The sequence below is a fragment of the Lepisosteus oculatus genome, chromosome 9 (assembly GCF_040954835.1).
Source record: "Lepisosteus oculatus isolate fLepOcu1 chromosome 9, fLepOcu1.hap2, whole genome shotgun sequence".
NCBI classification, from domain to species: Eukaryota; Metazoa; Chordata; class Actinopteri; order Semionotiformes; family Lepisosteidae; genus Lepisosteus; species Lepisosteus oculatus.
In genome coordinates, this window is record NC_090704.1 from 44,770,506 (window position 1) to 44,795,364 (window position 24,859).

The following is a 24,859-nucleotide window of genomic DNA, read 5'->3' on the forward strand; positions in this document are numbered from 1 at the left end:
CTTTATTTAAAAGGCAGCAAGAAAGGGAGTAGTAGGAGCAAACAAACAAAATCTTTTCCAAACAACAATAGAGCCAGCGCACCGAAAAGCCTCTGCCTTTTATTGATGAAGATCTCTCCCTCCCCTCCCTCCCCTTTAACCTTCCACAATTCTCTTAAAGGCACCCTGCTCCTCCACTAACATTGTACACAGTATGTCACATTATACAAAAACATAATACACAAAAACAAACATTATTCCCATACAAACATCATTTCAGAATTTTTTGTTTCATACAAGTATTGTAGGTTTTTGGATGATTGCTTTAAAGTTTTTTTAAATGGAGGTGAAGGCAGCTTCCCTCCAGTCCACAAGAGGGCACTGTGGAAACAGGCTGGCGGCCATCTGGTGACTGTTTCCTAGGCTTTAAATTGTGCCCTTACTCTGAATATGGTTTTGACTCTATATACCAAGCAAGTTCAACCCACCTGAGAAGGAAAGAGATACATGGACAGGCTCTTCCAACACTCTCCTCTGCAGAGGAATTGGACATTTTACAAAAGCTTGGCAGGGACTGGGAGAGAAGCACATATTTTGCTGACCTCACTGCAAGCCCACGGTCAGTCAGGCAATCACAGGAGGTGAGAGAGCATAACCCTGACCTTACCTGATTCCTCTTAGCCGGCTGTGCTCCTCTGCTTTGGTAGTCTCCAGGGGTTGGGCTGGTGAGAAGGTTCTCCCAGTTCTTGGTGGCTTGGAGATGTCAGGATTGCTGCTCACAGGGCCCAACCAGATGAGTACAGTACCAACAGGTGATGCAAATGCAAAGAGCTGGAACCGTTGGGCACTTTGGTAATGGGGAGCGTGAATCCTATTATATAACTAGTAACCAGTGCAGTGAGTGAAGGATAGCAAAGAAATATTGTGACTGCGATGATTTGGCGAGAGCGTGTGAATTAGCGTGCCTTGTAAGGTATGCATTTGGCAGTAGAAGAAAATTGCAGTGACAGTGACAAAACCTTCTAAGCTTGCTGTCGATAAAAGAACTCCTAGTATGTCTGTCAGAAAGAACTAATGCATACAGTATGCCTTATATTGTGAGCCTTTAAGCATTACCAAAAATGTTTTGTGTGTGCTAATTTTTTTCCCTCTTGTGCCCTCTAGTCGTTGTGCAGCAGTTTCATTCTGCCGTGTCTGTTTGCTCACTATTACATACTTGAGGTGCACTTCCTGAAACAATACACACAAAAGGCCTGGGGACTGGTATCGATATACCATTTAAATACAGTAAGTTGTTGTAGAGGTGCTTTTAGCATCTCGTGCTACTTTTTTTTTCAGTCCACCTGCATGGAACATGCATAGTTGTGCCTGATAGTTTTGAATAAGCCTGGCCTATCAAAGGGAACGTTTTTGTAATCTGTGGCCAGTCATCTGCATTCGCTCCAGCTACTCTCCCTGCGGTTATTCTATTAGATCCTATCAAACAAATGACAGTTGCTAATAATGTCGGCAGGCTTCAATTAGTTCAATGCTATGGTCCACTGCCCCACGCTTCCCAAGAAAGGGCTTTACATTGTCGCAAATGCCAAAGCCATTAATTCAGAATCTTTAATGGGCCTTTTAAAAGTGTGCTGTGATGAACCAGGGGGGTGAAGGAAGATTTCTTCTCTGCAATCCAAAGTGCTACACATAATCCTTCAGGCTCAGGTCTAGGGTGGACACTGTCTCAAAGGAAACTTTGTAGATGTATTTGCATCCTCCTCCAGCAGTGTTGAAGCACCGGTGACTGAAAGTGAGAAGACAGGCATCCATCTTTTTTGCTCACGGTCTCTCTGAATAGAAGCCCGTGGAAGGAAAGGGTCAGAATGGCAGGAGGGGTATGTCTTCATCTGTGAAAGCAAGAACTAAAAGAAAGAGGAGTTACTGTTTATCATAAAGATAAAATCGTATAATGTGAATGTAGGATTCACATCCTAAATTCATCCTATGTAAATAGACATTAAAGGAATAAGTAAAGGTTTATTCCAGGTTGAAAAGAGAAGAAAAACACATTTCGGCTGTGGAGCCTTCTTTGGGTGTGAATAGACAATGATTTGCTTTTCGTGTCACCCATTTACAACTAACCTATAATGGTTACTACACAGTACATATAAAAGTGTATGCAACAAATAGTTTAACTAAAAGTAGTCTAACAGTTATAATTTTTTAAAGTATTGCCTTTATAACAGATATCACATTATAATAGAATCTCAACACACACAGTGTGACTGAATATTCAGTCACCAGCAATGTCACTAGTACACATTATACATTGCATATTAATGTAGTTTATATTGGTATTCGTGTGCCCTTTTTGTCCCTATTTTCTAGAGACAAAAGATCTTCATTTGCTGACTATTACATTAAAAATGCTTCTGGAGACTTTCATTTGCAAAATGGGGATCATGATCATTCGTCATTTTAGACACATGCCCTTTAAGTATATATGGACTTACTGCATCAATCAAAAATCAATCCTGCCTTTAATGACATCTGGAAATAAGTACAGTCCATAGTTATACAGTTTCAGACATCTTAGATAAATTTAGCAGTTGCAATAAATCTAATTTATGAGCGCTAACAATTTACTCAAAGGCATCACTAGTGCTCATTCCTAGTGGTGCCTTTTAGTACAACAACTGTCTTTTACAAATACAGCTTTGTCTGATCAATCCCTGTCTGACCTTTAGCAACTTTAATTCACATTGATCAGAATCTTCAAAAACCTGATCTGGTCAAGTCCGGATAATCTCCACATGAGTGACCAATATGAAGTATTGCACTAGATAGATAGATAATACTTTATTAATCCCGTAGGGAAATTGATGAATTTAGTTCATCCATCACATTTACCCCTCAGATCTCATTGACCCATTGTCAGGTGTTCCCTGTCATTAACATCATTTTTTTCCTTTCTACACATCCATAAAGAACATAAAGTTTACTGGACGGCCTGTTGGTAGTTCGAAGCTAATTGATCCAAGAATCTCGCCCAGCCTTTTCTTTAAAGGAACCAGGATATCGGCTCTAATGACACGGCTGGGCAGCTTGTTCCAGACTCACATGGCCCTTTTATGTAAAGAGCTGGCTGTAAAAATGTTGGGTACAATTTTTGTAGACAGAATTATATCCATATAAAAATAAAATAAAAAAAACATTTTTTCTGTATTTCGCATAACAAAATGTTTTATGTGGGAGTGCCGCATACAATAAGATTTCAAATCACTAGTGAATGAAAAACCCTGACAGTCTCTAAATAGTTGGCAAAGAGTACTGTATAGACTGTGCACTTAGAGCAGGCTCCAAAAATGTCAGAATGCATTTTTTCTGTAGCAGGAGCCTTGAAATATGTCTGCACAAGAATTTGTCTTTGATACCGGCTTCATCGACCTCACACGAGTGTATATACAGTATGCTTTGCCTTAAATCTTCTCTGATTTTCTAACTCTCTCAAAGCTTTGGGACTTGTTCCTGTAGCATGCACTGCATCTGCATGATTCCCCTCAATGGAAAGGATGCATTAAAGGTGGACCTTTTCTTCTGTCTGTTTATTTCGCTTAGTGTGTTGCGAGTGGCCTAGGGCACACAGTGGTTTGGCCTGCTTGGAGATGATTCATTGTTTTAATCAAATCAAACTGTCAGAGGCTGGGGAGAGATTCAGCTTGGAAGGCCCTTACAGACTTGACACATTGCATTGCTGGGACCATTTATCCTTCTTAAAATGTTGTAATAAGATTGCAAGCTATTACCCAACAGTTACTATACAGTTCAGTTTTTCACTTTTACAAGGGAACTGACTGCGATATAAAACAGTGGTCCCCAGGTCCTGAGGATGCAGGAGGGGCAAACTGGTTTTTATTCCGGTCCACTGGCTTAATTGAAGCAATTGAAATGATCTTTGGCCACTACTGTGCCCGATAAACCTGAAGTTACAAGGCTCTCCTTGGCCACCGGCGGAGATCTCCGTCATACTGGAGAGCTGTGTTCTCCAGTTACTAGCAGCTGTAGGTAGGTTTAACAGTTGGAACAAAGCTGACAGATCAGTGTGTAATGTATGATGCACACACACATTGCAGTGTAATATAAAAGAGAGCTATCTCTTGAGATCAGTGGGAAGTGGGAAGAACACACTAGTGGATATGTGGTAAAATGCTAATGCAGCAGATCCCGCCCCCCCATCACCATCACCCTGCTCAGATTGTTCTGGTTATCCCTCAGTTTTAATTGCATTGTATTACTGAGAACACCTGCCACCTGGAAAGCAAGTAATTGTGGCTGGGAACTGCGTGGGGAGGAGTACATCCGCAGATGGGAAGGACTTGGCATGAGAGTCGTTGAACAGTGTAACTGAGTCGAAAGAACTGTGTATTAAACAGATACTGTAGTTACAAAGACCTGCGAGACCTGTGAGTATAAACCATAATAGGTTGACCTTTGACTGTAGAGAACATGGTTGGCATTTTCCAGATGTGTGCCATTTCCATTGTTGATTTCCTCTCCAAAAATGCAAGCATTAGATTTTTAGGATATCAAGAGCATGTGTACTGTGTGTGAAAAAAATCATGCAGTTCATTTGCTGTGAGTCTGTTATTATTTATTTTATTAAATATTATTCATAAAAAATATATTTTACAAGAGTGTAGATTGCTCTTTCATCTACGCTTCCTTACTGGGTCAGTGAAGCTAAAGAATTTGAATAATCACTTACATTTTTTCATTTTTTTCACCACATGATGAAGTCTGCAGAGCCCAACCTGCCCTACCAGAGTTAAAGAAAATAACATTGCAATCCTCTCTTAACAGATGGAGAATTCATGCCAGCGACGAATCTGAGGTGGGCTTAATCTTTAACAAAACAAGCACAATACATGCGTGCTCTGTAGACCAATTGGGTGTACATCCTGTCAAAGTAGAGAACCTCATGTTAACTTCCAGTCTCTTTGGGTTCAAGATCATAGACATTTTTGTGTATCTGTATTAAATTTTACAGAAATCCATTAAACCGTATAAGAAACTTCAGATGTCAATCACACTCCAGCTCTTTCTTCATCAAAAAGTAGAAGATTTAAGTTCCCCCACCTCCTAACATAAACAGTGTTGTGCAGGAATCCCATTTCGTGGTTTTGTAGACTCCTCTTTGGAGAATAAATTGTGAAAAGGATTGAAGCAGTTCTGATTTCTGGGAGCTGAAGGCCACTGGGTCCAACATTTTTTTCTGATGATTGATTATTTTCAGTTCGCCATGATCAATACTGTAATTCATGGGTGGCATTGAAGATTTAACAGTCATAACCCACACATACTGGAAGAAATACAAAAGATAAAGCAAGAATTAAATGTGCATGCATACTGTTATACTTATGAGTTTCTTTATGGAGAGAAGAAGATATCCATCCATCCATTATCAGACAGCTGCTTGCATGATGACAGCTGTGGCAATGCAGAGCCTAAGCTGCAGAGCACAACATAGGACTGTAAAAACATGGCTCCACTTCCTCTGCACACCAGGTCATTAGAGGGAGAGAAGAACGTGAAAAAAATAAAATTATAATGCGCCTTTAAAGTAGCCTTCCAAGAGTGAATGGCAGTGTGATTTCTTGTTCTCTCACACACGTGTCACCATTTTGTTTTTTGTTAAAACTGACAGCCTTAACTTCACATTTAGAAATCAAAACGAATTTCATGAGGCCTGTTATTGTCTTCTCTGAATTGGCTGAAATTTAAATAAAATCAAAGCAGAATGCACTACTCACAAGGCATTGCAGCAGTCTGCTTGTTCCTTCCAGGTTGCCTGTGGCTGACTAACCTAATCAGGTACCCACAGAGTTTTACATAATTAAGATTTCTGTTTAGAATTTTGGATCATTGAATGAGCATGTGGAATTTCCAAATGGGCTTTTTTCCTCCTCAGCAGGTGAGTGAATGTAGTGTGTTGAACAGTGCCCAGCTCCAGCAGTTTCCCAGTCCTGACATCTGTAACCCAACAGCCTGAAGGCACAAAAGCTGCCCTCCTGCAGACAATGCATATAGGGTCTCTAACCTTGTTCATTTTCTGCTCACCGTCGCTCTGCTGCTCTGTGGACGCTTTAAGCCTTTTCATGCACAGTCGGGGGCTAGCTTTTCCCTGGTGAATTGATGATAGGCAGGCAGGGACAGCATCAATTGAGAGCTGTCTGGTTTCACGTCAGAGAGCTCAAACCACAGTGCAAAGTTCCCATCTGGGCAGTGGGGACTCACAGTAAGAAGCAGATCCACAGCAAGAGAAAAGAAGCAGGAAAAACAGAAACCTTTGGGTTTCTCTGGAAATGTGTTTCCTTTCTTGAACGTTGACAGGCTCAATAATACTAGTTGTTTTATTTCTAGGCTTCTTCAGAAGCCAGTGAAGCTCAAGTATTTTTTGTTACAATTGGCATTCAGTTCAGTATAAGAAGTTTTAGTAAACGCAGGTGAAGTGACTTGAACTCTCCAGATACCTTTCTGAAGGTGCTTAGAAAGATATGATTTGAATGCGATAATTTCATAGACCAGATAATATTCCCTCTAAAGTCAGCTGGTGAAGCACTTTCTAACTCCATCTCATCTCCTGAGTTGTGGGGCTGCAGGCACAGGATGGCTGAAAGCTCCACCCAGGTGTAAAGTAATGTATTTCTGCAAGGAATTACTGTAAGGTTTTGATTTCATGAGTGCTAACATACAGAGAGGCATAGTCCCTCTGCTGGATAATTTCATACCTCTATTAAAATAATCATCAAACACAGGCTTATCTGTGTCTAGATAATAAATAATAGGGCTCTGGAGCTTTGACTTAGGATTTCCAACCTCAAGCAAAGAGGCAGTGTCAGGCAGTTTCAGCTGACAAATTTCAAATTAATGATTGACAGGAGGGTGGTGATTTATTCCACTTAAAACAACAAAACAACAACAGGTATTGAAGTGGGAAATAAAATCAATATACATTATGACAAGAAAAGGCATTCGTGCACAAACCTTTCTGTTGTTAAAAGTGCACAAATAGACCAGTTACAGTAGGAATGTGGAAATGGCTGACCTTTCTCCTGTTCATACTGTAAATTGCTGCAGTTTAGAAACCAAATTACTTTTGTGTGATAAATACAGCCACCACTGCCTGCTGCAGGGAATTAGTTTTTGAGGGCCTCATCATTTCAGTAAAAACTTCAAAAGCCTCTGCATTCCCTTGCTCTATGTCCTCAGCGGTTTGGGTTTGAATGGTTCTGGTGTTCGCTGGGCACACTCAATATAAAACTCTATTTCTGTGCTGCACCAAATCGGCGAAATGAATTCTGTCTCAGGTTCCTCATGTAGCCATCTGTTTATTCCTTATTAAATCACCCCTCAGTGATTTCAAAGAGTGGATGGTGAGCATTTCTTCTGCACGTGCAAGTGGTCTGTAGAGGTTTGATTCTACCTAACAGACAAATCTTTTAGCAGTGCACACTGATGTAAGATCAACTTACCCAGCAATCATCTACAGTGTCCTGCTGAGGCATCTGTTGACTGATCTGCTTCTTGGCTACCTGTGAACATTATGACAATATCTAAGACTCTTCGTGTGTGATGCAAATGAATGTATCCTGTGAGCAATTGATTACAGTACCTAGATTTAATTGATTTTTATGTTAAACTGTTCAAGAGTCGCTTTCATGAAGTTAAATATCAAATATACATTGTGCCCACTGTTGTTTGAATAAGATCAGAACATGACCTTTGGTTTTCCTGCAGACAAACCATGGGAAAACTGCCCTCTCCACAGTGATTGAATGAGATGGGCGATTTGCTCACAGCTGGCAGTTCGTATCTGGCCCACTGTGTTTTTGATATCTTGATTTCTAGAGTAATTTTATGTATTTATTTCATGTGTGGAAGAGTTAATGACTTAATGCTTATTAAATGTTTCATAGTGATCCACAAGAGCCCTTCTTACTCTACTTTTACAGTTTCTCATTTGACCTCAGCACTTCATTTTAATTTGTTTCATTTTAGTTTTAAATTAATGTACCCGGAGCTGTTTCTTAATTAATATTCCTCCCTGTGGAAAAAAACCCCATCCTAATTCAATTTTTTTTTATTGCACTAAGCTTTACATTGGTGTTAAGGGCTTTATCTTTAGTTTGTCTAGATTGTACTGTAAATTTTATCTGAGCTTTGATGTCTAAATCCATCCAATTTTTATATTTCACAGAAGAATTGCAGTGTTTTGGAATCACTGGGATTTTTATAGACAATATGATACATAATTTGAATATTTACCAGAGATTTAAGTTTTTAAAACCGGATAGATGTTATTTTTGGATGCCTCATTCATCCTTTTATTACAATTGAAGATCCCCATGTTATTCTAGAGTCTTATCTCCCTGAGGAAAAAAAAAATTCAACAGATGTTTTGCTGAACCATGAGGTGATCAACCTTTTGATTTCAATTTGTGTTTTTTTTTACAAAAATGTACTGTATGTATACTTTAAGAGAAATAAAAAGTCTACTCCATCCTATCATAGAAACCTCTAGTCATCTAGTCAAATGCAAACACTCTGCTCGTGGCAATATTCTTCATGGTCTTGAACCCAGTACAGATCTCTGACCTTTGTTTTGCTAAGAGGCTTCTTTCACATATTGCCTAGACAAAGCTTACTGGATGTCATCCAGGTGCAGAGGGATGCCTACAAAGCATTGATGCACCAGACCATCATACCACCTCTCTTCAGCAACGCCACCCTGTGGCATCACATGACCTCTTGAGTCTGCTGCTGCAAAGCAACTCATCTCTGCAGCAGGGGTGTCCACTCCTGGGCCTGGTGGGCCATGGTACAGTACAGCATGTGCAGGTTTTCATTCCAGCTCTGCTCCTAACAAGCTAAACCAACTGGTTTAGCTTGACTGGAACGATTGAACAGCTTCTCCCAGCTCTTGAGGTGCTGTTGTTTTGGAGAAACCTCCAAAGTCTGCAGACACACTTGTCCCAGGAATACCCTGAGCTGCAGCTTACTTATCATTCTACTGCAATTCTGTGAGTATTTTCTTTAAAAAAAAACTGTCAGTTATCTTTATATGCAACATGCTGGAATATAATCTTAAAAGGGAAATCAGTCATTAGCAGTCCTAGTACATACAGCAGAGATCCCATTAACCTTTCATATTCTGTTCTTCGGGCCACACAAAGGCTTAATGCACAAACTACAAAAAGCTGAAATTGAATGATCAAACTGCATTATTGCTTTGTACCTCTCACATGCTTTGTTAAAATTAAGCTTGACTTGCCTAAACCACAGCTATGGTGTGCAAATCAATTTGCTTTTCTCTTCAAAAGCCCCCAAACAGTGTTGTTTTCAAAACAACTATATCGCACCTGTGCAGGAACCACATCCACAGACTGCTAATTCCACAGCTCCGACTGCCTGGGTAATTTCTTTTTGTGGAGTCATGTAATCACTTTGCACAAGGGCCGCTATGTAAAACCCACTGTAAAGATTAGAAATTAGCCGTCTTCCTATTTCGTTCTTTTCAAAGGAACCCAAAGTGAGCACTTGGTCCCTAATCAATTGATAAGCTTTGAAAATGCGAAAGAGGGAAAACGGAATGAAACTTCAAAAAAACACAATCCTTCAGTAGTCTTGACTCAGAAGATTCTTTTTTCATTTTGTGCAAGAAGGCGGCACTTTGTGAAGTGATGAATCTTGGTATTCTGCGTAATTAATGTCACAATTAAAAGAGCAGAGGGCCATCTGTCGCGACACCTGTGTTTGGAAACCTTGTTCAGTCATTCCTGTAACAACTGCCTCAGAGCAAACAAGGACACAAACACAAACATTAAAAGCTAGTGAGTAAAGTTCTTTTTTTTAAATTGATTAAAAGTTAGAAAATCAGCAGAGAGGCAATGGAGAATTGAATCTTTATCTAAACACTTCCTAGTCTCAGAAAAGCTCCTTCTTTGGAAACAGGTTTCTTTATTGAGCAGCATGGTGGAGACTGCAAATGAGTTTTCCTTTGAAACAGAGATTGCAGGGTGCAGAATAAAGGTGTGATGTACAATAGAGAATCTGGGGAGTTAATAATATGAGGCTTAAGAAATCACCAGCCACTTCTAACAACAAATGGCTGAAATTAAATTTGGTTATGCATTCACACCCAGACCCACGACTCTGTGTTCTCCTTTTTTCCCTGCAGAGAACAATCTAAAAGAATCTGTCCAGGTGACACCTTGATGGTTTGCAAATAACAAAAGTGGCAGATGTACTGTAAATATATAGAACACAATCATACTTTTATCAGAGGGATGCAGATTTTTGTATTTTCTACTCTTGTTGCACAGTATATGGATTTTGTTTTCAAGACATCTGAACAAGCAGGCTTTGGCAAAGCTAATCTGACTGGTAGGTCTCTTCGTTTTGAGGCCGTATTTTTTCAATTACGCGTTATTCTCCACGCCACTGCCTAACGAGGTGTGTAGTCAAAGTTTGCCTGGAATCACTATTCTGATCCAAAATGTAGCGTGAAAACGGTTGTCACAATACTGAGATGCATGACCCTGCTTTCTGCTTTGGTGGAAAATGTAGAAATTGTGGAGAAAGCTTGGGAAAATAAGCATGCTTTTCTGCTTATAAGCGAGAGACCGTTTTCTCAAATTCCCCATTTTCAACATGCTGCCAGACTTAATCTGAGAAACACACCGAGGTGATTAAAGCAAAAGAACTGGACAGAATGTTAAAGTTTTACTGTCATGTGCACAATGTCATTTATATTTATATTTATAGAGCCAGTACCTATATCACCCTGGAACTCCTCACTGGCAGCCCCCTGAAGCTCAGCAGGTGTGAGCCTGGCCAGTACCTGGATGGGAGACCTCCTGGGAAAAAGGCTTCTGCTGGAAGAGGTGTTAGTGGGGCCAGGAGGGCGTGCTCAGCCTGCCTTACTGGTCCCACTGGTCTGTGTGGGTCCTAAGCCACAGCACAGTGACGGGGACCCTATACTGTAAAAAGGCGCTGTCCTTTGCATGAGATGTAAAGCCAAGGTCCTGACTCTCTGTGGTTTTTAAAAATCCCGGGGCGTTTCTTGGAAAGGGTAGGGGTGTAACCCTAGTTTCCTGGCAAACTGTTGTAGTTTTGTAGGGAGGACAAAATCATGCAATGTTTCACTTCAGTTTTGTGCAAATGTACAAGAGATGTTTGTGCTACATTTGGCATTGTAATCTCCACTTCAAGAAGAGCCCAGTGTCGCTGGTTTACAGTCTGCCCAAGATTATCCGTAACTTTAAAAACTATGTACTGTATGACATTTTTTACTTTATTCTCGGTTTGTATTAAAGGGCCTTTTCATCAGAAAACTCCCTAACCCCCCTTAATCCCTCACAATTACTGGACTCTGTTCTAAAACAAGCACCACGGCGGGAAAGTAAGCCGTTGATGACGGGGTTAATTGTGTACAGGATTTGTGCGATTCCTTCATGTGACCGAGTGTAGACCCACCCGGGAACCGAGAGAGTTGTGGACGCAGCGATAGCGAGGCTCGAGTCCAGGTACGGTAAATCACGGGCGGAAACTCCGTGTGCACGGGCTGTACGGCCTGCAACATCCACGCAAGATCACCCACTGCGGTGACCACACAGTCCCCCGTCCTTCTGTCTTTTGTGCTGCACTAACTGCGCACGAAGAGTGTGCGTTAGCCTCCAAGCCTTTGTCAATTCATCATCGTTATTACGGCACGCCGGGAGGGCGGACGAGGCGTAAAAACGACCACCACAACGGTCACTCCCGGGCTCAGAGCAAAAGCCTGGCGGAGCTACAGTATAAAGCTCACTGAGTGTTTTTTTCCTTTCTTTCAGCGTGCTAACCCGATTGGCGATTCAAATGCAAACGTGAGCAATGTTTCGCCGGTGTTTTGTGAAATTCTGTGTTTCATTCATCTGAACATAACGCGACTCGGCATTTCCTGTACCTGTCGCTAAATAGTTGTACTAAGGCCATCTTACTTGTAATGTCCTTGCCTGTTCTGCCTTTTACCTGGTGAATTTGAGTTATCTCCCCTGCTAGCCTTACATTGTAATTGACCTCCTGCCCGTTACCCGCGCTTATCCGTTCCTGCGCGGTATCTTTTATTCCGATGGTGTGCGATGACTTTGCTTTGTGACCTCTTTTATTTTTCTACTTGCTGTGCCGATTGTTATTGAACTGTGTGTGATGGGCAGACAGTGTAACTACTACAACCCCACTGGAACAAACATCACTGCGAGGGAACCCCGCGCTGATGAGTCGTGTGAAGCGGACCGTCTTGCGTGATCAATAGCGACATCAAAAAGAAATCTAGGGCCGCTTACGAAACGCCAGAAAGTACCGTTCCGGGGAACTGTGCGCAGAACGCCTGCGAGTACCCCTGCTGACCACTAGGCGTCGCTCCTGCGAGCCGAGCCAAGGGCGGTGTGACGCGCTGCGGAGGGAACTATCCCTGGTGCTGAATGCGATCACACTGCAGCGGCCGCCTGGTACGCGGCTGCTGTGCGGTATGCGCATCTGTCGAAGTGATCCTCGCGGCGTGATCGACAAGTTACATGTATTTCTGTCCAGAGTTGCTTCTGGAAATGTATCCATATATATATATCTATCCAAAAAAGTTGCAGTGCAGGATTAATAGGCATTCTGCATTATTGAACGCACCCACTCATTGAATTCGACTGCCACTAGTACGCAACCCTTTTAAAATGGCATGCAGAGTTCAATGCAATTGATATCTGAGCATTTTTCACTGCGCCTGATAAAAAGAGACTTCAGCTCTCCTGACAGCGGTACCTGGAAAACAAAGGAACGTGTGTGTGTATATATTGTACAGTCTCCGTAGTTTCCAGTCATCACGATGTACTGTACAGCAGAGCCGAACGGGAACGTAACAATGAATTCGGTGTAACAAGCACGTCGAGCAGTAGATGGCGCCGCGAAGACGATTCAGTCTGAGCATCAATAAATTGGACATACCTCGCGAATTCTCAGCCCTCCCGCGAGGAGCCGAAGCGGATGTATTTCATTGAAGAGCCCGAAGCTTTCTGAACTGTGGCGAGACGCTCTCTGCGCTGCCTGGGCGCAAGACCGAGGGAGCCCGTGCTGTTACCTGACGCGGTCACAAGCTGGGAGAGAGCAGGGATGTCCTATCCCCCGGGAGTAACAAATGGATCCTGTTTCAACGTTCCCGCCTGGCATCTCCTCTGTTTTGCTGGGATAAGCAAGCCCGAGTTAGCGGTAGAGAGGCGCTCTGTCGTAATTACTGTAAAGTGAACTGCGCAGGGTTGCCTGATGGTTCAAAAGCAGAGCGGCATGCCATCGTCTACCAGCGAGCGATTGTACACTTCAGTGATACCACTGTGAACCTCAGGAAGCGCTGAGCTCCTAGCAAGTCTGGGAGAGTTGGGGTGGGAGGGCGGAATCATTGCCGTCGAAGTCAAACTTGTGGATATAATTTGTAGCCCGGCTCTGGAGGTGCGTTATAGTAGGATTTTCTTCCATCGCAGCCTGAACCAGCCCACTTCAGCTAGAAGCTCCGTGCGTCTTAGTCTCTCCGGCGAAGGACTGAAATTCGGGTGTACGATGTCCGAGCTCGGCTGCACGCTCGGCTTTTTGGGGAAATGATTGCTGTGAACACGGACGGTAAAATAATGGTGAGAAGATGCCTGGTGACGTTCAAGCCGTTCAGGTAAGGAAGCCTCACGCACTTCGCCCACCGCTTGATCGCGTTCACCGTGCTCGGGGAAAGTTAAATGTTAATAGTTGGAATGAAAGCGAAATAGCAAATATCGAGTCTAAATGGCAGTGAATAATTTATCCTGAGCAAAGAGGCAGCCTGGTTCGTCCCTTCGCTTCGACTTTCTTAAGCCCTTGTCATACATCTTTACATATTTAAGAACTGATTCTTGTTAAGGTGGTATTCATCCCTCACCTTCACTGAAAGCGTTAAATATTTCCGATAATTGTTACTATTCAGTGTAATTCGTGGCACTCTTGGTATAGGACTCGTGCCTGTGGCAGCACGAAATAGCCCGCTGCGTTATTCGCCAGGTAATTCCACACTATGAACCTGTTTCCAGATGAGAACTGCCCAGACCCGAGGCTCAGGGTGCAGACTGGAGGCAGCACATCGCCTTATTCTAGGCGTCCAGTGTTACCAGACATTCGGCGAAGTTCGGCGCCTCTACTGTCTTTTCCGCTTGCGTCTGCTCGTTAACTGATTGCTCGTTCGGAGACACAGTATGAAACACGCTTTTGCGCGAAACTAAGGTATAAAACCGGCTGATGTTAAAAAAAAACACCATCGAAATTCAAACTCGAATTTGCAAATCACTGTCGTATTTGAAGAAGGTAGGCACCCCGTATTACAGAGTTTGGTGGGGTTTTGCAAGTACCCAGCGTCTTCGCCGGTTCAATCTGCCAGTAATACTGATCTCGGGTTTTCATCGAGCATTCCACGAAACTAACTTGGTAACGAGAAGACAGAGAGAATGCACGACATTTCACTTGTATCGTGCGCTCCCCTACCGGTTTAAGGTATTTTAGAGTAATAATTGAATGGATCGTTTGAAATTCTTTGCTAACACCCCGTGTGCCCGATTACATCACGTTAAGTTTAGTTACTTCATCATTAAGTGCTGTCTTGTAGGATTCTACGGGGCGTCTTTCAAAAGACACAGTTCCATAGATGTCTCTTTTCTCCGCAATACAGGATTGAATTCGGAACAAAAAGGGTCACAAATGGACGTATTTTTTAAGCAAGGAAAATAGTATGAGTGTTGATATAAGCAAGCAGTATAAGACCTTTGAAAACGCTTTTAAAGAAGTGGCTAGCCCATCACAGACCACTGAAGCTGTTAACGCTGCTCCAGACTACGCTAGTTCAAAAATACTACACTTAAACCTGCCCGATCTCGAGAGTCATTTGTATTTAGTATTTGTTTGGGGAGCAGGAAGTGTTCGACATCTCAAATAGTCAGTAGGACTCTACTGTAAAATCCGTTGTGAGAAATGATTTATAATTCAGTTTTTTTAAAATGTCTTTATTGAAACGTCCATTAACCAAGACTGTTTGAATCTGTTTAAACTTTGTAATGTAGAACAATAAAGTGACGTGCGTAAGTCTTCAGCGTAAATTTATCCTGTAAAACATGTACAGCAGCAAGGCACTGCCTGCATGTTTCATTTTCATCTTAAGTGATTTGTGATGCTCAAACCACTTTTAAAAAGCAGGTGACATCCTGGCATTGAAAACTGGTAAATCCAAAATCAAATTAAACTGATGGTGTACTTCAAAACAGAAATGACAAATGAATAGGAATGCACTGTCATACAGTATGTCTTTAATGAATATACAGAAACACATTTACGCCCACAAATGTAATAACATGTATAACTTACAGCAGGTTATTTGCATTGCAAGAGGACTATTTTGACATTATTTGCTTTCTCAATAACATCAATACATTCCAGGCAAGAAATAATGTTTGGGACTGTTCTGCATAGACTTTCAGATAATGAGCAGTGTGGCACTGCAGCTAAATAGTTATTGTTTTGTTCAGGGGAGCCCAGGAAGCCCAGAACATACAGGATATCAAGGAATCATTACAGAACAGAACAGGTTTCTCCCACGTTTACAAATTCCAACTTTCCTGCCTATAAGAGATAAGATAAGATCACTTTATTGGCCATATACAATTTCTTGCATTAGGAAATTGTCTTTGAGCATATCCCAGCTTGCTCTCCATGAGACACACAGACGGGGAGAGAAGCTGGGGGTCAGGGCACAGGGTCAGCCATTCATACGGCGCCCCTGGAGCAGCTGGGGTTAAGAGCCTTGCTCAGGGGCCCAACGGAGTAGGAGTCCTCTGCCGGCCGTGGGAAACGAACTGGCAACCTTCCAGCCACAGGCGCAGGTCCTGAGCCACGGTGCCACTGCTCTGCCCTACGATTCACCCTTTTGGCATTCTGTAGAGGTGCTTTTTTGTCGTGGAGGTCAGGAAATATTAGTTTCTTTTTATATAACAGGGAAAAGACATGGACGCATTAAGTACAGTTCTCAGTTTATTCTCCTCTGCTAACAGCCAAGCACTGATTCTTCTGTCTCACACGCTTCTCCTGGTGGATCTGATGCAGCGTTCCTTTAATGGGAACGAAAGATTAATTGTGTTCAAAAGTGAAGCAGCTATGGTGGCTCGAGCAATCTGGATCTAAGCACTTCACCCTAACGCTGCCCTGGAGTGGCACTGGGAGGACTACAACACTGAAGCGTTGACACAACACTCATAATCTGCTAATTAATCAGGGAAATGCCCTTTTCCTTTTTCTAAAACAAAAATCAAGATTTATGCCTCTTGCTCTTTGTCTTGAATCTGATGTAAAATCTTCACTTCTGGAAAGTGGAAGACATTACCTCATAATAAGCCACATGACTTATCCTCCAGAAAAAAAAAAAAGATATAAAAGAAGGAAACTAAGGCCATATCTGTCGTGTATAATTACATGTATTACTTGGGGAGCTCTGAGATATGCTTGTCAGTCTTAAGTAATTGTTAACTACAAAAATAGAGACTAAGCACAGATGACCTGCTTGAATCAGCTGCTGTGTGTGACTGGAATTGAAATGTGATGTGATAGTTGAGGTAGTGCTAAGTACTTAAGAGTTCTGTTTTTTTTTCTACATTACTTATCTTAATAAAGGACGTATGAATATTTTAAAATTTCACACAAGTCCCTCTGTGGTTTTAACCCATGAAAATCTGTTTAGAATCTTTATCACCTTACACGGGAAAGATAACAAAACAGAATCAAGTGTGGGGGAGGGCAGCTTACTTTAGTCCAGCTCTATTCCTCCATGTTTGAGCTCTGATGAAGTCCAGTATCTCCGAACAGCTTGACCCAATCAGAAGATACCAGAGCTCTCCCCTTCAACCACTGCAGGACTTGAGCCTTTGAGAATCCTCTTCCACAGCTCTAACAATCCGGTCATAATGCTTTTAACGATGATATATTTCACATGAAAATTACATGGGTTCTGAGTCTCTTAACACAATGGCAATCTGATGCAGGCAGAAATCTGCAATGTAGAGTAACGCGTTGTCTTTCCAAGCTTTCATCAGTCCAATGAGCTTTGGAGTCTCCAAACTCTGGCTGGAGTGCCAGGGGGCATGCTCATGCCCAGGAGGTTCACCAACATGAGGTAGATCTTTCTAAGAGGAATGATTAAATAAGCTCTCCTTTTTTATGATGATGGATCGAACTGCCTGGCAACTGGACCACTGTCCCATGATGCATTGGCCACGGCTAAATGCTCGTCAGTAAGGTTTTGTTCCCTTTGTTATTTCGAGACCAGCCTTCATAATTAATAATATACAGCACCTTCATTAAGATTCATGGTTGTTTTGATTTAATTAGACTCTCCTGAAGTGTGTTAACTGTCCCCAGGGAATGAGATGGGATTTTCGTGTACAGTAATGTTCAGACCACTGAGGAGTGAGGCAATACCCACAGTGCCACTCGCTTCACAGGAGGGTGTCTGAATTATTCAGGGCTCGCCAGCGCAGGTGGAGCTTTCTGCCGGCAGACTCCTGCAGCCGCGCAGACATCGGCGAGCACTCCAGGGCCTAGATCAGCAGCTCCCATTCCTGGTCCTGGTGACCCACGCCCACCTGCTGGTTTGTGTTCCCTCACAGTCCTCACAATCGAACCCTTCGTAGGCTTATTCACAATAAGATCAGATCACTTTATTGGCCCTATACACTTTCTTGCATTAGGAATTTGTCTTTTCCCATACCCCAGCTTGCTCTCCATGAGACACACAGACGGGGAGAGAAGCTGGGGGTCAGAGCTCAGGGTCAGCCTTTAATACAGCGCCCCTGGAGCATCTGGGGTTAAGGGCCTTGCTCAGGGGCTCAATGGAGTAGGATTCCTCTGCCAGCCACAGGATAGGAACCGGCAGCCTTCCAGCCACAGACACAGATCCTTAGCCACAGAGCCACCACACCGCCCCGATGAAGATGAATTTGAACTCTTTGTTCGCAGCTCTTGCACATGTTGTGCACATGTTTAACTGTTCTATTTTGTAAGTGAAATTAAGTCCCAAACTTGTGATTCGAAACAAAAGGCAGTATTCCAACGAAGCAGCTTCTTACAGTGAAAACCAGCAGGCGTTTGGGGCACCAGGACCAGGATGGGGAACCACTGCACTAGAGCGAGAAGCAGGGGGTGGGGTGTGAGTTAATATCCATTGAAACAGCGTGCATGTGTACCAGTCTCACCTAGTGCATTTGCTTAATGTGTGAAAAAGGAATTAAGGGATTACATGGGCCTGATGGGACAACATGCCTTGTGCTGAGATTGCTATTAGCTCTGGACAGTGGAGGACATAGATGGAGACTAGCCTGCTGCCCTTAGGAGGGAGGGTGCTTGGGTCTGCCAGGGGTCCTGGGCTTAGCCAGAAAATAGAGCCGTGCAGTGGGGGACGGGAGGGTGTCATTCCAATTTGCTGTAGACTAGCTGCTCAAGAACGTTAAAATGGCCATTGCCACCATGCTTTTTTTCAGGAACAAGTAAAGGTTTACTCCCTGCTGAAAAAAGAAGAAAGGAAACACAACGTATCGGCTGTTGAGCCTTCTTCGGGTGTGAGGTCCCCCGAAGAAGGCTCCACAGCCCAAACGTTGTGTTTCCTGTCTTCTCTTTTCAGCGGGGAGTAAACTTATTACTTGTTCCTTTGCAGCCTACGCATGCTGACGGTGCTACTTACTTGAACTACTTCATGCTTACTTTCAGTCACTGGGCCTAATTAGAAAGGAGCAGAAAGAAAGGTCACGCCGGTCTTTCAATACGCTATTTGAGCAGCCGCTGCAGGCACCCGGAGCACCTCCTGGAGAGAGGAGGTTTTTCTCCCCTCTCTCTCTCCCTCGCAGTGTGTGGCGCCCAGCCGCCTCTCAGGGCAGGTGCGTGGTTTGGGAATCGGGAACGCAGAGCTGGTGCACTTCCAGTTGGGGGACATTATGGAACTTTAATTTAAAAATGGGGGAAACACAAAAGATTAAAGTAGTGTCAAATTATGTGCGGTTAAGCCTCCTTAATTAGTAATTAGTCACAACATCAGAATCACTGCTCAGGTTAAATTGGCAGGCCTGGTCATTTTTGTGCCTTTAGCCCTGGGCTCATGGGCAAGACCTTGAGCAGCACATTGACTCGAAGCGATGATTCCATTCACCTTTCTCTTTACTCTACCCAATCTTCCACCTAAGCATATAAACTAGGGAAACTGGCAGAAACAGTTTTTAACCATGATTCAGTTGTTGTCGCACTGTATTTGGAGTATTCAGAGTTCTATTTAAAAAAAGCCTTGCTTCAGGAAGCTGACTCTCCAGACTCACTTTCTTTTTCATGTTTTTTTTTGTTTTGTAAATTTCTGTTCTAGGATTTTCGTGGTTGGGATTGGATTCTTCAGTCTGTGCTTTTTAATGACATCCCTGGGGGGCCAATTTTCATCCAAGCGATTGGGAGATTCTCCATTCACCATCAGAACAGAAGGTAATTGCATTGCATTCTGTTATCAAATGGGTGTTAGGATGCTCGTCTGTTGATACCTCAGAATGGGATCAGTGGAAGTTGAGAACTGGCGCTGAATTTAACATTGAATCTTTGCCACTGGCCTGCAGTCCTGAGGCAGGAATGCCGCCAGGTAAATCTGTAATGTGTATATGTTTTAATGGGCCCACGATTTTATTATTGAATAAAGAGCTCCAGAGTTACTTTAGGGATGTTGAACCCAGCAGGTTTTATATTTACTGAACATGCTTCGTTTATAATGTGAAAAATAAAAAAGCAAAAGAAAAGTTAAGAGTCAAGAACTGAAGTATAAATCTTTATCACGATATGCATTGGCATTCAATAGATGGTGTTTTACAAATGATTTATTAATGAGTGTTTGTGATATTATCCTGTTTGTAACACAGTAATAAGTGATTTTCAGCCTTGGCTACAACCATATAGTGTGGTCACCTATATTCTAATAATGCCTTGTCCATCATATAGTTTCTTCATATAGCCAGCAGACAAGAGATTGAGTTTTCACTTAAGAACACAAGGAAGTTTGCAGACATTCCATCTCTTTTGGATTTTAGTAGCTGTTATACATTTAGTGGCAGATCTAAAGATCTCATCCAGCTGTTTATGAAAAGAAGCCTGGATCTTGGCTTCAACAACACGACTGGATTGTCATGGACGCCAGAAAGGCCAGCCATGGAATGCACAAAAGAGCAGTAGAGGCAAAAACGGCACAAACACAGAGGTGTGCTCTGGGCTCAGGGGTCAGGCGATGTCGGGGATGAGGCCTATGTCATCAGGACACGGACGTGGGGTGACCTGGTGCTAGGTGGGCCTTGCGACATCCGTACCCTAATGCTGAGCCAGGAACACTGGAGACACAGGGTCTAAATAGGAAATGGAAACCAGACACAGCGGAAGGACATGAATAATCACATGGAACTAGGGACAAGAATGAAGTGGAGCGCCCTCTAGGGTTTGGATGTCAACCGAGGAAGAACCACGCGTAGAATAAGATGCACAGCACAGGGGGGAGGAAAAACCTCATTTAACTGTCAGGAAACCTCCGGGAGTCCACCGCTGAAAGCTACCCCCCCCCCCCCCCCCCAGGGTTATAATAAACTTAAATAACAAGTGGTAGAGGGAGCCGGTAGTCTCATGTGGACCGCGACATGGATGATGTTCCAGATTCCCACAAGCTAGTATTCCCCTGGGGGAATCCCATTATCCTCTTCTGCTGCGGATGTGTTGTGAGGGATGATCTTTTCCCACTTATCCTGCGTAGGCTGTGAAAACTGATCTCTGGCAAATATTCGGCTGCATTAGAGCTATTCTGAACTTGGATGCTCTGTACCCATACTAAGTCCTCCAGTAAATTTTTGTCTTATTGTTGCTCCTTTGTTGTCTCCCAGTCTTTAAATTGGCAGAACAGAAGTAAAGAAAGAAAGGTTTACATGAAATGATTGATTACCTCCTCAGCCACTGAAATCTGGAGAAGCATCTGGACTTACTAGCCACCTCATAGTTCTGAACCACGGAGGTGGTGTCTGTAAACATTGTGCCTGTGTGTGTTTGTGTGATGAATAGGTGGGGGCTGGCTGCTTAATGGAGTGGTACTGGAACACAGGATACCAGATACGGAGACGTCCATCCCATCCCAAATGAATAGTCTCTCTAACCCTCTCCACCTGGCGATTTAGAATTGGAATGTTGTAAAGAAGTTAGAAATTTAACTTTTCGTACCTTTTTGCCAAGAGTTCTAGACAGCCATGTTTGCTCTCCTTTGCACCCTTTTGATGTCATTTGATATATACAGTAGATGAGAAATGTACCTTATCTATGGTATAAAAAAAGCCCTTCATACAGAAGTCCTCAAGGCTGGATATGACGCAGAGAGATGGGAAAGTGTCTAAATGTTCTGTGCAGTGATAATCCGGTTCCCCCGTGACTTTGCTGGACTGAAATGTCCCTGTTTGTCTGGATTACTAAACCACCTGACACAAAACCTGTGTAAACAGAAGAACTTTCAATACTCTTTGGCAATTACAACTGAGGATTTTAATAACTTAGAAGCACAGATGACAGAAACAGGTTCTTTAACTGAAATGATTCTTTTACTGGTAAATTATAAATTATACCGATTTCCTGACAGCTGATTAACAGATTCATCTTTAAAAAAGGTTGCATTTGTTGCCAAGAAGGTTGCTATGCCTTTTGATGTATATTTAAATGTAAATCTAGTTTTGACATTCTTCATTAATTTTGACATTCTAAAAAAGTTGCCAAAGATTGTTGTAGTTTAAAATAATTAAAATGAATGTTTCTTGATTAATCAATTTTGTTTTTGTTGCATTAGAGCACTTTAAAAGTGTATGTAGTAGTTGATAGTTTAATATTGCCTACATTGTTGTTCTTTTACTCAGAAATAAAATAAAAGGAACCTGAACACAAAACAGCAGAACCTAATCTTATGACATTGTTGCTATTAACAAATTCTGTGTAGTTTGCTGGTTACAAAATCTTCAGTACCTCACGAGGAACAGTTTACAGTATCTGCTACAAGAAAGCACACAAAATCATTTGAGTAAATATAGTGCAGTACAGTGTTCTCCCCTTGATGCAGTGTGTGTACTGATATGTTCAGTGTCATTTCTGGTTACTATGCCGGTGTTGCAAAACCGTCATTCCAACATCTACCAGCTGGTTATCTGCTGAGAAGTTTCTATTAAGGCCAGATTTTCTGCACACTGTCTGTAAGGCCACACAGCAGTGCAATTTGCCAACACGACAACATACCCTTGTAACATTGCGACAGCTGAAGAATCCTGGCATTGAGCTGAATTCATGTGCAAACTGGCTTTGTAGCTGATGCATTAGCAGTTCTCCGGATAACCTACAAACCTTACAGAGCATCACTTGAATTACATTTCCTCTTTTTGTATTAATAAATTGAGGAACCGCCTCAAGTGAAATTGAAATAATTGCTGGTTGCATCACTGGCATCTAGAAGAAGTTTTTTTCTTTTCCCCCAAAGATACCTTTCGTGCTCAGCTTGAGATATGAAACCTGAAAGTGCTACAGCGGTAGATGTTTGTGTGAAAACGACATTAATAATAGCTGAAAGGCAGAGGAATTAATTTTCCCAGCAAAAAAAGCAGAGGCTGCCTTTGAACGCTCATATCTTAAAAGCAACAGTGCTACACAAACAAAGGGCTGTCATTTCAGGGTTTAAAGGCATCATTCAGACAGCTTTCATGTGCTTCTTCATTTCTCTGGGCTGTTATTGTCCTGTTTCAGTTCTGTTCTCCCTGCTGTACAGGGCGTTGAAAGAGTGTCGCTGTTGCATTTGGAAGAGGGTTGATGGCCTTACCTGAGGTTTGAATGTTTCTGAAAATTGATTTTTGGAGGTTTAGTTCTCTGAAGTGCTCTTGGACTTTGTGGTCTGCTACAAGGCTGTAAAACTAGCTGAGAAACACAGTTCCTCACATTGGAAAACACCTCATTGTGTTAGACACATGCAATAGAAATTTCTACTTGATTTCTATATTTCCCCTATAAAATAATGCTACATCTAGTCATGCGTGGTGATGGTGTGCTATAAATCAAGGTTTAGTATCGTAATACCACTCATACTTTTTGATAATTAGGGTTAGTTAAACCAGACTTATGAGTACATCTAAACCCCAAGAGTGATATGAATGTCTTCATAAAGTATGAGGAATTTAATAGGAAGTTAAAAACCTCCTGAGATGGAATCCAGTCCCTTAAAGAAAAGATTTTGGAGAAACTGGAAGTGAACAGAGACAGGAGGAGATAGGGAAGGCACGTTTGCTTCAGAATTATTTGCTCTTGACCAATAGAATTGCGATTAATAACTAGGATTCATGAGCTATGAGTCTGAGACATTTGCACAGATACTGCTGGCGACTCGATCACGTCATCGCTAACTATACAATCGCCAATGACGAAGAGGCCAACACGCTGCTTGAAGACTCAAATCTGTGTGAAGTCTGAGTAGGGTCTGGTGCTGCCTTGGTCGTGCTGCAGTGTTGATGGAGACGGCATCCCCATCCTCCGGTACTGGAGGGCTGGGAGCCGAGAGACGGGCCGGGACACTCTTCTTTGGAGTCTGCGTGTGTTCCTCCTACATGCAAGTTACTTCCTCCAGCTCTTTATTGGGTAATAACTTATCTCCAAGGTTACTAGAACAAATCAAAATAAGCATGTTGCTCGTGAGACAACACCTTGCTTTGGTTAAGAAGCTGAATCAGACATTTTAAATGGGGGGTGGTGGAGGTGGGGACTTGCTCTTGTAATTTTAAAAGCCTGGAGCAAACCCGGGAAGCGAGAGAGAGGACCGCATGGAGGAACGACACGTCTCCCCGCTGACGGGCCTGCAGGTGTCCAGGAAATCGGCCAAGAGGACCCTGTCCAGCGCTCTGCACAGTTGTACCCCCCTGTCTGGGGAATCCCTGTTAGAGCTGGCTGCTGTCAGGAACTGCACCCAGTCTGGTGTTGTCTGGCCTGCGGGACTCAGCCTGCACCTTTACAGACTGAGCCGGTGGAGCCGCCCCAGGCTGGGTGACACGTTTCAGATTGCTGCACCTGTAAAGAGCACAGGCTTGAGAAATCAAAGCCCCTCCTGGGCGTGAGCGGTGTTTCCGAGTGTCTGTTCTGGGCAGGCTGAGTTTTGTTTAGGGACAAGGCGATTAATACTCTCCAGCCGGTATCCTTAGGGGCTGCGTGTGTCACGCCTAATTAAAGGGAATCTCAGTGCAATCTGGGGAGGGAGGTGGTGGCAGGTCTCCAGGTTTTTGTGGCTGAGATATTTACTGGGAGCAGCAGCGGAAATTGCCTTCAGGTCTATCAGCCTGGCCTTGGCTTCATCTCATGCGAGTTGACAGGAGCAGCTACTTTGAGTTCAGAAAGAGAGAGGGGAGCTGACCCAAGTGTCAGGGCACACAAGCCGGAGTCTGGACTGATTTTGTGAACCCTCTTCTCTCAAACAGAGTGTGGCACTCCAATTACTTTCAAAGTGCTGCCTGGTTAATGCCAAGCAGTAGGTATGGTATTGAAATAGAATAACCTCTCCCCATCTTCCACTGCCATTTGTCTGCAAAAAGGTTGATATTTTTTATTTTATTATACTATAAAAAGCTGCCATTTTCCCCTTTATTAAATGTAAAAATTGATTTATGCATGGCTTTTTGTGCTACAAGCAACTAGAAACTCCCTAAAAACAAAATCCATTTAAGATATGGAGAAAAAAAACTTTGAACTG

General features: G+C 42.8%; 1 protein-coding gene across 1 annotated transcript in view; it reads left to right on the forward strand.

The window, feature by feature from the left end:
• The first annotated feature begins 12,509 nt into the window (after nt 1-12,509).
• LOC102697822 (alpha-1,6-mannosylglycoprotein 6-beta-N-acetylglucosaminyltransferase B) overlaps nt 12,510-24,859 on the forward strand; it is an 88,171-nt gene continuing 75,821 nt past the window's right edge. Inside the window, exons 1-2 of the mRNA XM_006635200.3 lie at nt 12,510-13,708; nt 19,451-19,563. Coding sequence (XP_006635263.1) covers nt 13,641-13,708; nt 19,451-19,563 — 181 coding nt within the window. The 5' untranslated portion in view covers nt 12,510-13,640. The remainder of the gene's footprint in view (nt 13,709-19,450; nt 19,564-24,859) is intronic.